This window comes from Indicator indicator, chromosome 14, assembly GCF_027791375.1.
Source record: "Indicator indicator isolate 239-I01 chromosome 14, UM_Iind_1.1, whole genome shotgun sequence".
NCBI lineage: Eukaryota > Metazoa > Chordata > Aves > Piciformes > Indicatoridae > Indicator > Indicator indicator.
The window spans coordinates 7,011,089-7,024,172 of NC_072023.1; the positions used below are offsets into that span (position 1 = coordinate 7,011,089).

General features: G+C 53.2%; 1 protein-coding gene across 1 annotated transcript; it reads right to left on the minus strand.

Moving 5' to 3' along the window:
- Positions 1-378: 378 nt before the first annotated feature.
- Positions 379-2,344, minus strand: CSDC2 (cold shock domain containing C2). Its single transcript, XM_054386900.1, has 3 exons — positions 2,109-2,344; positions 931-1,053; positions 379-541 (listed from the first exon to the last, which is right to left on the minus strand). Exons 1-3 carry the CDS (start codon positions 2,282-2,284, stop codon positions 379-381), a joined length of 462 nt encoding a protein of 153 aa, XP_054242875.1. The 5' UTR covers positions 2,285-2,344.
- Between the last annotated feature and the right edge of the window lie 10,740 nt (positions 2,345-13,084).

The window sequence follows — 13,084 nt, forward strand, 5'->3', positions numbered from 1 at the left end:
CCCTCCGGAGCCTCCCCTCAGCCCCACCCCTCTCCCAGCATCTGCTTCAGCCTGGGGCAGCCGGGAAGCTGGTGGGTAGGACTGGTTCCCCTGCTCCCATGGCCTCCAGGACAAGGAAGGGCACAGGAGGCTTGGCACTGCCCCTGGAGCTGGGGGGGGTGGCAGGGGAGGGCTCTGCTTCCCCTGTTCCCCTCGACAGACACTTACAAACACACACAGAGAAAGGAAACTGTAACCTTATAAAAGACACCAAACGCAAACCTGCGGGTTTGGGGGCAGCCTCGGCCCCACTGCCACCTCAGCTCCCCCTCTGCCCCCCGCGCGCGGCCGGGCAGGCTGGCTCTGTGGGGCTGAGCGGCTGCTGGCCCCTCTAGGCACCTAGGAGCCGATGATCTGGCCGGACCACGTCTCATGCTTCGTGTGGGGTGCCAGGTTGGTGAGAACCACCTCCACTGCCTGGAACTTCTGGTTCTTGGGAGGGATGGGGCAGACCTTGTATGTCACCTCGTCCCCTTCCACTGGGACGTACTCCCCCTCGATGCTGCAGGAGGAGAGCAGGGGAGAGGAAGGGAGGGGAGGAGGGGAGAAGGGGAAAAGGGGAAAAGGGGAGAAGGGGAGATAGGGAAGAGGGGAAAGGAAGGGAGGGGAGAAAGGGAGAGAAGAGGGAGGAGGAAAGAATGGGAGAGAGGTAGGGGGAGGAGAGAAGAGGCAGTGGAGCTGAGGCCAAGAGCTGGCCCCTCACCTCAGACCACCCAGCACCAAGGAAGGCACCCAACCCATTAGCTGTGCCTTGGGAAAGAAAATCCACCGGCAATGGTAGGTATAGAAGTGACACCCTATGGAGACATCCCCAGCCCACAGGTCTCCAGCCCCGTGCTGATGGCACAGCTCCCCCAGGATGTCCTGGCAGCATGCAGCTTCCAGACTTACTCAGACACGTGCACAAAAATGTCCTCTGTGCCATTCTCAGGAGTGATGAACCCATGGCCCTGGGAGCGGGAGAACTGCTTGCAGACGCCCTTGAAGATGGGGCCAGCAGAGGCACGTGCTGTCCTGTGCCAGGGAAGAGATGGAGATGGCTCACCAGTGCTGCTTGCCCGGGGGGCAGCACACGGAGAGGTTTGTGACAAAAATGGTGTTCCCTGGGAGAGGGACTTGGATAGATTGGATCAATGGGCCAATGTTAATGGGATGAGCTCCAACAAGGCCAAATGCCAGGCCCTGCACTTGGGTCACAACAACCCCTAGCAACGCTACCGGCTTGGGGAAGTGTGGCTGGAAAGCTGTCTGGCAGAAAGGGACCTGGGGGTTCCAATGGACAAGCCACAGAATATGAGCAAGCAGTGTGCCCAGGTGGCCAAGAAAGCCAATGGCATCCTGGCTGGGATTAGAAATGCTGTGTCCAGCAGGAGTAGGGAGGTGATTGTCCCCTTGTACTCAGCTCTGGTGAGGCCATACCTTGAGTATTGTATATTGGGGCACCTCAATACAAGAGAGATGTGGAGGTGCTGGAGCCAGTGCAGAGGAGGGCAACAAAGATGGGGAAGGGCCTGGAGAATAACCCTGATGAAGAGCAGCTGAAGGAGCTGGGGATGGTTAGTTTGGAAAAGAGGAAGCTGAGAGAAGATCCCATTGCTGTCTACAGCTACCTGAAAGGACATTGTAGAGAGGCTGGTGCTGGTCTTTTCTCACAGGTAATTAGTGAGAGAACAATAAGGAACAGCCTCAAGCTACAACTGGGTAGGTTTAGACTGGACATTAGGAAAAAAATTTTCCCAGCAAGAGTGGTCAAGCATTGGAATGTGCTGCCCAGGAAGGTGGTTGGGTCACCAAGCCTGGCTGTGTTTAAAGGTGGTTTGGATGTGTTGCTTGGGGATATGGTTTAGGGATGAACTTGTAGAGCAGGGTCTTTTCCAGCCTGAATGTTTCTGTGAATGGCACCCACCCATGGCACCCACCCATGGCACCCCAGGCAGGTGGATGTGGTGCTGCCAGGCACCACAAGGAAATGTGCACCAGGCACGGATGGTTCTGCAGGTGCTACTGGCAGTGCCTGCTCAGCCAGGCTGGATGGTGCCCAGGTGGCTCGCCGCATGCAGGGTACTTACGCAGAGTAGGTCCTGGTCCTTTTGGTGGGGAGGGGGCTGGGCAGGTCCCGCAGCAGGAGGTTGCCTCGCTCCCAGATGCGGCTGCCCTCCCGCTGGAAGGGGAAGGTAGGCCACACCGGAGACTTGGGGGAGTGCAGAGGGGGCACTGCCGGCGGAGCGCTGGGGTCCGACGCCATGGTGGGATCCGTGGGCTCCTCCGTTTTGGGAACGGGCGGGCAGGCGGCAGGAGAAAGGGCACCCGGGGGTGTGGGTCTGCTGCTTGTGACCTGGAGAGCAAAGCTGGGGGGGTGAGGGAAGTTCCAGGTTCCACAGGAGGAGCTTTTGGCAGAGGCAGTTTTGCTATCAGGAATTGCCTTCTCTGCTCCCAGCCCCATGTCTCTGGGGGCATATCACCATCCTTCTGTACTGGACACAACACCCTCAGTGCTGGGAATTGCCCTGGGAAATCTGTCCCAGTTTGGAGTAACCCATTGATCCCAAGGGAAGGAAAAAGCCTGGTTTGTGGCTTTGTCTTGACTTTTTCAGGATAATACCATGTACTAGAGATGAAGTCACTAAAAAGCACACCCTGAGAGAAGGAGCATCTCTCTATGGGGAAGGGACACCAGGAGGCTATGGGGACACCTCAAAAAAGCCACGAGACAAACACAACTGCTGTGGTCATTGAGCTCCAGGTTTTGGCTGGCATCGGGCAGTTTGCAAGGAGTCAAAGCCCCAAAGGGGCAGAAACCCAGAAATCTTTGGCTGCTGGAGGATGTGCAGGATGTGGCCTGAGCAGCCAGAGCAATCCTGGGCATGGCTGTTCTCAGTGAACTGCCCCAAGCGTGAAACTAGGGGAGGAGGAGGGATTGTGTGCATGTTTAAGCCTCTCAGCAAGATGCTCTGGTGCATGATCAGCACTGCAGCTGCATGATCAGAGAGCCTTTGCTCTGCCAATTACCATTCCCATCAGTCATTGCATCTGATGCCAGGTGCCTCTGTCTTGGGGTGCCTCATGCCAGAAGCTGCTTGTGGGTGCTGAGTGGGGGCTCTCCTGTCTCCATCACCCCTCAGGCTCAGGGGTTTCCCCATTGCCCAGAGTCAAGAAGCCAGACATCCCCCATGGACTTACTGTGCCCTTTCCTGCCACACCCTCCAGCCCTTCCCAGCCTGTTGGGGCATGCATCAGCTCTGGGGAGGACAGCTGCACACACTGGGAAACATGGAGAGTGTTCAATTTGGGTTCTGACTCATCTGCAGCACCTTGAGATGCAGAGGCCCTGAGGGGACATATGAAAAGGGGTCACCTCTTCTCTGAAATTAGCAGGCACCAAGGACATAGGAAAAGGTTTCTAGGGCACCTGAAGTTTTGTGAAGGGACCAGGCAACTCCTGTTCCCCTTGCCCACCTCTGCGTGCTTCCCTTGCCAGAGGGTCTGCCTGCTACAGGGTCCCGATTGCTGCCAGTCCAGCTTTGCTGTCCATCCACACCTCAGCTAGTGCTGCTAACAGCTGCTCCCTCTCAGCCGTGCAGGATTGCATCTCGAGGTCTAGCAAAAGCCACACTAGTGTCCCACCCCGAGGCAGAAGCTGCTACTTTCCTCCTGCTCTCTGAGATGACTTCCAGCTCTGTCTGCACACCCTCCAAAATGTCCTTCCCTTTGCCGGCTTCCCATCCACCCCCGCACAAAACCCTTCATGTGCTTCAGTGGCTCCTCTGCCGTGAAGCAACTGGAGCACACATGCCTGCCTTCTGCTCCACAGCCCACCCCACACCGGGGCTGCTCAGCTCCCAGCCCGCTGGGATCAGCATCTCCTTCCCGCATGCTGAGTGAGGCTCAGCAGCTCCTGTCCCTATACGCTTGCTCAGCACCTCTGCCCGTTCACAGGCTCAGGCTCACCACCTCTTTCCTCCATGCCTGAGGAGCTCAGAGAAACTAAGGAAGCATCCAAGCAAGACACCCAAGAGTTGGGGCAGCCACCAAGGTGCTTCTCTGCTCCCATCTGTACCCCTTGCCTGACCACACTGCCTGTGGTTCCCCCAAAAGTGATGTGGTCCCCAAGTGTCACTGCAGGAACTGGCACCTTCCCAGGAGGTGTCAGGGCCAGACAAGCAGCACCATCTGGGGGAAGCAGCCTTCGATTCTTTGCCACATCTTGAAGCTGCCACTATGAGAATGGCTGCACCACAGCGTGCCTCCCCTGGTCACTTTTGCTGATGAGGCCTTTTGGTTCCCCTACCAGATTAGGGACAATGGAGGGTATTTAACCTGAATAATAATGCTTGGAACAAGCTATTAGTATGCTGAGAGGGTTGATTGGTGCCAGGAGAAAGAGCTTCCTCTGATGGGTCCACAAGGGGCTGAAAAAATGGAAGTTTCCCAGAGGCAAAAGTAAAATAAGAGATGACAGGGAAGAGGTGTACAAGAGAGGGGGACTTGCAAGGGCAAAATGGCATGGGCAGATGAAGTGGCAATCAAGAGTGGGTTTGTCCCAGTTTCACCTGTGGGTCCAGCCCAGGCTAGGGTGCCCTGGAAGGCTTCCTGTTTTGGGGGACAAGCAGTGGTGTGGAGAAGGAGCATGCCTGGCATCACTGGAGAGAGAAGGCAGCTAGCCTGCTCCTGAGGAACAAGGGCAGCAGCAGAGGGTGCTCTCCTAGGGGTGCCATCTACTCCCATGTGCTGAACTTGCCCTACATGGGAGAACAAGCCAGATGTGATTGTCCCCAGGCACTTGGGGAGCTCTGGCTGGCCCACGGGGATGCAGGGGAGAGCCTTGGCACTTGGCACTACTGCACTGGGATGAGCGTGGGGACAGAGCACAGCGAGGCTGTGGGATCCCCATCCTTGGGGTATGCAACCTCCCCTGAGCATGTTGCTCTGAGGCATTGCATCTAACTCCTGCTTGGAGTGGCAGCTGGAGCAGACCCCCGTCCTGTGGCCATGATAAGACTGGTTCCCACAACACTGCCCCACTCCAATGCCAGGCTTGAGCACCCCACATTTGTGGGTCAGCCTTGGGGTCTGGTGGCTGAATGCTTGGTGCTGGTGCCGGTGAAGCTGAGGCTTAGCAGGAGCTTTGGCACCACAGGGGGCTCCGAGGCGGTATCCTGCCTCCCACCTCATTTAAATCCCTGCTGCAAACAAAGGAACCGAGGAAATTAAACTCACAGCAAAAGCAGGCTGAGAAAAGAGGGGAGACATGAGCATGTATCTTCTCCCCGCCCAGCCCTGACAGACCACAGGCAAAGCCTATTTTTGTCCTTCTTTCCTTCCTGTGCTCCATTCTCTCCCCAACTCATTATTCATGCTGCAGCCCCAGCAGGTGACAAAGAGGGGGCACTTGGGGCACAGGAGGTGTTTTCCCCCTCACCTCCATCACCACGCTAACTTCCACCGGGGCCAAAATCATCTCTTCCCACCCTGCGTCTCTCCTGGCCTGGCAGACACCACCCACAACATCGTGTCCACCTCACGCACGTATACAGTGCAGGGATGAAATCCGGGTCACTTGAGGAGGCGAGTAGAGGCTGCAGCAGCCCGGCTGTGCTGCAGGGCATGGGAAGCCTTTCCAGCATCAACCCCCTCCACTCCCACGGCTGGACCTCCACCTCTCTCCTCCTGTCTCCCATTTGGTAATTTTTCTCCGAAGGTCTCCTGAGGTAACAGTCGTCTGAGACAAGGATGTGTGTAAGCAGCACCGAGCCCACCACTCCCTGGAACGATGCTCTTTTTAAAAACACTTACCCCCCCCCCCCAAAAAAAAAAAAAAAAGGCTATCTCTCCCCCGACTCCTCTCGGAGTGAAGCCCCAGAGCCCTCTGATGCTAGGGGTTCCTTTCGGCAGCGGCAGCCAGCTTTGCTTTTGCATTTTTTGGAGCGCAGGTTTCCGAGCAGAGCTGACAATTGGAGCGCTTGCAGGAGAGCGCAGAAAACCCAGGCCAATTAAGGCAGACAGGCAGCAGACACATCAGCTTTTATCTCGAGATCCAAGTACCCCATTCATCACCAGCGCCTGAAAGGTCTGTGCTTTATCAAATAAAATCACTGTCTCGCTCCCTCTCTTTAAAGCCAGACACATTGACTTGGGTGCCGGCACTGACCTTATTTAACTAAACAGCCTTTCAAAGTCCCCCAGAAGTGGGGAAGAAACCTTTTGAAGAGGCACCAGCCTCTGCCTACCACTCCCCGTTCATTAGCAGCAGCAAAGAAAAATCCCTTTCACGTCCCTCGGCCGGGTGTGTGTGTGTGGATACATCTTTAATTGGCTTAATCACCCTCAGCGAATCGGCCCTCCCGCACGACTCTTCTTTGTGCTCCTTCCATCCACCGAAACCCTGGGGCTGCCAGGATGGATGGACGGACGGACGGGTGGCCGCTCTGCCGGCAGCTGTCACGCTCTGGCGCTGGATGTGACCCTTCAGCTGGCTCGCCGTTGCCTTAAGGGCTGTTTCCTTTCACGTCACTGTGTCCCTTTGCAAGTCCCCCCCCCCCCGCTCAGGTGATGTCTGCCACCACACTCAGGTCTCCCAAATGCTGCTTCTCCCCCTGCTCCCGTTGAGGAGCTGGAGGTTATTTTCCCTCTGCTGCCTTTTCCAGTGAGCTCCCGCAAGGCCTCCCGCATGCTCCCTGCTGCTTGCCATCACGTTTTCACCATCCCTCGTGGCTGCCTGTGGCCCCAGTTTAGGAGTCAGATTTACATCCCTGTTCTTTCCACTTCAGTAGCAGAAAAGTCTGTGTCAGAAAGGCAGCCCACCTTTGCAGCTGGCTGCCGGCAGCCATCTCCTCGCCTCACCGAGCCCGGAAAGTGATGTTCTGGCCCTCTGCCATCCTGGGGAGGCTGATGTCCCCCCAGACCCAGCCTGTCTAGACATGGGTTGAAACAGAAGAGCTACACCCCTCCAGACACAGGAGTGTGTCCCCAGAGATCAATGCAGGAACAAAAAAATCTCATTTTTCATCTGCTTGGCACATTCAGCTGAGGGACCCAACAACGTGGTAGTGGCCAACAGAGATCCCAAATTGGCAGCTCCCAGGGGGCTGCCGTGAAGGGCAGGAACCATCTGGGGAACCAGGATGGTTTCAGGCAGAGGTTACCACAAGCAGGCAGGGCCACCGCAGTGCTCGCTGGGCTACGTTTCTCCACCCTGCCTTCCTCGGTGGATGCTCACAGCCTCAGCGTCTGGCAGGTTTTTATAAATGCTGTCTCTGTCCAATGCTAATGAAAGCCTCTCAGCCCTCCCTCTCCTTTTTTTGGCTACCAGACCGTGCCGTGAAGAGTTAAATATCAAGCAAAGCAAACTCCTCGCTCACCCTGCATGTTAAAAACCCTCTTCGGCGAAACAAATTACTATAGGAAAAATAAACTAGGCGGTTTTGGGGGGAACACAGACTGACAGCATCCCTTCCCCAGCTAAGCCAATCACACTCACAACTCCAGGGATCTTTGCTGAGATAGTCTCGCCTACGATACAGCCTGCTTAGCGCTAAAATATGAATGTCACCTTTAGGGATAGATTATAAAAAGCTCACTTAGTCAATGCTGGGTTGCCCAGTTCTCAGGGATGCCATGGGAGAGAGCGAGCAGGCTGCCAGATGCAAAGGGGATGCAAAGGGAGAAGCCATCATGGAAACCTGATTTACCTTTTAAGCATCTAGGCATAATCATCACTCCTAAATACCAGGTTTGTGGGATTTGGTTGTCACGTTTTGATTGTTTGCTGTTGTGGTTTGGGTTTTTTTTAAATTAGGTTAGTGTCTGTTCAAAGACCTGGTGCTAATGTCCTCATCTGTGTCCTTCCTTCCTCCTTTGTGGATCTAACTTGCCATCTGCAGGAATGAATAGTGCAGCCAGTACCAAAGAAACCCCGATTCAAACTCCCATCATTACCAGCCTGCTTTAATAAGACAGATTTTTTTATAAATCACCTCCCTCCCACATGGCAACCGGAGAGCTGGGTCCCAGCTGATCTCAGCCTTCCGTGGCAAAGCCTCGGCTATTTGCCCCCCAACCAAAGCGGGCGTGCAACGCCGCCACCCCCAGAGGAGTTATTGTTCCTGAGGCTGGTGAGGAACAACCACATTGGAGGAGGGAAGTCGCACTTCACCCTCGCACCTCTCCGTCGTCGAAAGGAAAAAAGCACCTTTGAGAGAAAAACGTGGTACACGAAGTTTAACCTCCAGCTACAATAGCCCAGGCAAGCTGGATGCCCATTGTGCCTCCCCTTACTCACCTCCTTAGCAGTGAGGGGCTCCGTGGAGCTGCTCTTTACAAAGCATCGGTGCTTGGCGGCGCCGAACGCTGCTCCGCTACCGGGCGAGGAGCAGCGGTCTCGCCTGTAGCCCGGCTCTGAGGGGCTTTCTCCGGCTGCCTGCCTGCCGGCTGCCTGCTGATGGATCTGCGCTATCTGATGTGTGTATGATGTGAGCCTCGCACACACACGCACCCACACGCCTTCCCCTGACGTCAGGGCTGGGCCAGGGGGAGCGGGCAGGTGGGAGGGATCAGCCTGGTCATTTCTGAGCTAGGCTTAAAGGAACAAGTCAGTGTGGGGGGCTGGAGGGGACGAGGGCTGGCCTCAGGGAGCCGCACCACTTTAGTTATGCAAAGCGACACGCGTTGGTGGCACAGACTGGACGCAATAGGGCAGCCACACGGATGCAGGGACAGCGGAACGGGGGTGGGAAGGCACAGGAGAGGGGCATAGGGGCCAGGAGGTCAGGTTTGAGACAGGAGGAACCTCCTGAGATGGGCCAAACCTCTAATTTCCCCAAGTGCCGCTGGTGTCGCGGCAGCTTCTCTCCTTGCCTACCCAAACCAGCAGCCCCTCAGGATCCACAGGTGCCACGGCCCCCGTGGTACAGCAGGGGAGCACGGAGGGTACATGCCACGAATCCATCCCACTGCCTTGCTCCCTGCTCTGGGCTTGCAGCCATGACAAACCCAGGTGCTTTCTATGTGTCTCATTTCTGGCAGGGCACTATGGCAATCCCTCAACCCTAGAAGATCTTTCCTTTCTGTTTTCCCCTGTGCTGCCATGACCATGCTGAGAGGAGAAATCACCATGGGCAGAGGCAACGTCATAAACTGGCCTGAGACTTTTCCTCTTGGGGGCACAGGGCAATGCAGTGAGGACAGGAATCAATCTTTTGTTGCATTCACTGGGGAACAGAGTGAGGAGCGATGAGGTTTAAATTGCAAGGAGCAAGACTGATGTACACATCAGGAAACACTTCCTAACAGAACACAGTTAATTACTCAGGTAGATTGCCTCAGGAAGCACTGGAGTCTCCATCACTGGAGGATTTAAGAACAGGCTGGGTAGGTATCTTTTGGGAGGGATTGAGGGTGATATCACCCTCATTTTGAAGCAGAAGGGTGGACCACACCAGCACCTCACCACACAGGTCCCTGTGATCCTGGAGTAAAATTTACAAGAAAGCAGAACAAGTATGGTGCAGCATCAGTGCTGCAGGGAGCTGTTAGAGGCATCTTGTGCTGTGCAGCAGTTGTGGACTTGTTTTGGTTTCTTAAACACGACTCTTCCCTTGACTTCTGTCTTTTCTTGGTGGCCAAACATGATGATGCCAACTGACAACAACCCTTGGGGCTGCAGGGTGGTGTACAAGTTGTATAGGAAGTCATGAGGCATAACACAGAATTGGAAGACAGGGTCATGACTGCTCATCTGGCTGTATCCATCCTTCCAGGTAGCTGGATGTTCATCCATGACTGTCCCAGGGGCTTTCACAGAGGGAATGGATCACAAAGCAGTTGTGTCCCTCCTGTCAATAAACTATAGTGCAGGAAAAGGCTCCATAAGTAGATTGGACCAGCTCATGGCAAGATCACCAAGAAGCACTGAAAGTCCAAGTGACAGTGGGTTCTGCCATTGCCCATCACACTCTGCTTGTGGCTTTTCAAGCAGTTTTCAATGACAAAACAAGAGCCCCTCTCACCCCCTACAGACACCTCTCTGGAGGGAAATGTCTACACATCCCAGAGCAGGAGGCTCCTGAGCTGGAAACAGATGGGGGCCAGAAGAGTGCTGGGGGATGTGTAGTATGGGCATGTCCTCTTCTTCCCCAGGCCTTTGGTTAACATTTATGGAGAGAATACCATAAATACCTGCACTTCCCCACCTGCTCTGTGGTACACCAGGGTTAGCCATGTGCCCAGCTGCACGTGTTAAACTATATAAACTGAAGAGAGGAGACAAGTGTCAGAATCTGACTCTCCCACTTAGTCACTAAGGGCTCTTGACGGAGAAGGCAGAGGGAAGCTTGAAGCAGGTTTGACTGGAAGGTGGCTCTGGGCATGCGCTGCAGCAGGGGAGGCAGAGAGGATAGATAAAGCATGCAAAAATGATAAAAGGAAAAAAGGGGAAGCTTTGATCAAACAGAGAGTGGGAGTGGGGGTGCTGGAGATGCCTACAGAGATGGAAGCAAAGGCAGGAGGCTGGAGGACTTTGTACGTTGAGAAGATACAATAATTCCTTTGCAGTTAATCAAAGGAGGACCAAACCAGCCTAGATGCAAATTACCACTCTCCTCCTCCAGTGTCCCTGATCCAGTTCTCCCCAATAGCCATGGGGATGTGGGGGCAGAGGAGATCTTAAACAAAGTAATTTGATGGTTCCTTTCATTTTCCTCCCAGTTTCTGAGCCTTCAGGTAATGTTGAATAGTATTTTCCAGTCTTCCTGTACAATCGTAAGAAGGAGAAATGCCTGGGATTTTCTCTGATTGACAGAAAGATTCTCGTGTAATCCCTGGATTCCCACAGATGAAGCTTAAAAGAAAAAAAAACACCAAAACAAACAAACAAACAAAACAACAACAACAAAAAAAAAAGGGGAAAAAAAAAACAAAACTAACAAAAAGACCAACCCCAGCAAGTGAAAATCCTGCTCCCAAAAGTCAGGAAAGCTCCACCGCTGCTGAGAGACTCTAGAGACTTTCTGGTTATGCATTAAAAGGTGTGGAGAGGCACTGCGGATTTATGGATATTCATTGTGTCACTTACTACTGGGACAAAAGGAGATCACTCAGCAAAACAAGGCTGCTCACACAAGTTCCAACATCAAAATACTTTAGCTGCAGCTATATACTGTTAAATATAGTGCAACTCTGAGCACAATCAATAGCTGAGTTGAGACAACACCCATGTTTTACAGGGCAAAGTTTGGCCTTCGTTTATATTTTTACATCAGGGACAGTGCTTATGAAACACAGAATTCCTCCAGGGCATAACAAAGCAACATTTGTCACATCTACTAAGGCACAGGCACACAATGCTTGGGATCAAGCAGGGTTACCTGCAGAGGGTGAGCATGGGAATAATTTCCCACTGGTGGAGGCTGAGAAATTGCCAGTCAGACTCAGCTCTGATAGCTAGATATTTAAGGCAATGAAACTCATCTGACACTGCCATCACTTGCTTTCGCTCCAAACATTTCAATTCAGTTTCCCCAGCATCAAAGTACCTGCAAGTTTCACCAAAATATGTAGCTGTGTAAAGAAGAGGAATCCTGTCATGAATTAGGACATCGAGGTGCTGGTGAAGGGCCTTGAACACAAGTCATAGGAGGAACGGCTGCGGGAACTGGAAGAGGAAGGCTGAGGGGAGACCTCATTGCCCTCTCAAAGGAGGTTGGAGGGAGGTAGGGGTTGGTCTGTTCTCACACGCAACAAGGACAAGAGGAAACGGCCTCACCTTGTGCCAAGGGAGGTTTGGGCTGGATATTTGGAAAATGTCTTCACAGAAAGGGTTATCAAGCATCAGAACAGGCTGCCCAGGGAGGTGGTGGAGTCACCAGCCCTGAAGGTATTTAAAAGATGCACGGATGTGGTGCTTAGGGATATGGTTTATTGGCAGAGGTTTAGCATTAGTCCTGGGACCGTGAGCTCTAGGCGAGTGGTTGGACATGATGATCTCAAAGGTCTTTCAACCTCAGCAAGTTCTATGATTACTAAGGAACAGCCTGCACCATGTAGTCCTTGTTGGCAATCATAGAGCTGATAAAGGAGCGATTCCACATGTCCCCACCTTAGAAGAATTTGATTGATGTCTGCACTTTACCGAAGATCCAACCACGAGCCATAAGCCAGTGTGAAGCGAGGCCCCACAAACCTGCTGCTTCCTCAACTGTTTTTTGGGGTGCTATGGATCTGGCTGAAGTGAGATGCATCTGCTTCATATTGAGCATGGTTATTGGAAGAATGAAAAATGTTACCTCAAAAATGGGCACGGAATCGAAGTGTGATATGACTCTGTCCAAATCCACTTCTTTCCATCTTCCATGTTCTCCCAGGTATTCAGCCTACTATTCCCTTGAACCCCTGCCCCTACTTAACCTTACAGTTCTTACATACAAAGCACCCAGAGTGATCACCTTGCCAGTATCAACAGTGTCTAACTTCTACCTCCTGGTGCAGAAGTCTGTTCCTTCCTCTGCCATCAGAAGCAGGACAGACTCAGGAGCTGTTCTCTCTGCTGAAAAAGTAGCCTCCCCTCCTTAAGACAAACACACCAAGCATGTGCAGACCAGACATGTTTATTTAAAAAAAATAAAGCCAGCCATCACAACCCAACAGGTCCTGGTGAAGCAGGAGCAATTGTGAAGAGATCAGCAACTCCTTGGCCAAGACAGGTATCTTTTTAATGAGACCTAGCTCCAGTATTTCCAACCTTGTTTTTCCCTTCCTGTTCCAAGACAGCTCAACATTTAATGGTTTCTTATCTGTAACCCTCACTGCTGTCCCACCACATGCTTGCTGAGGGTATGGGGGGGAGTGACACACTTAGCCTTTGCATCAAAGGCCTTATGCTGACAGTGCAGTTTCGACTGTCAGCCAGAGACCTTTGTTTCTCCTGGCAAATCTTTTTTTTAAGCACACTTCAAACAACCTCCTTTCATTTTTCCCCAACAACATTCAGACATGAGCACACCCCCTTGTTTTCTGCCATCCTTCATGCTGTTTACCTTGCTGCAGAACGCAT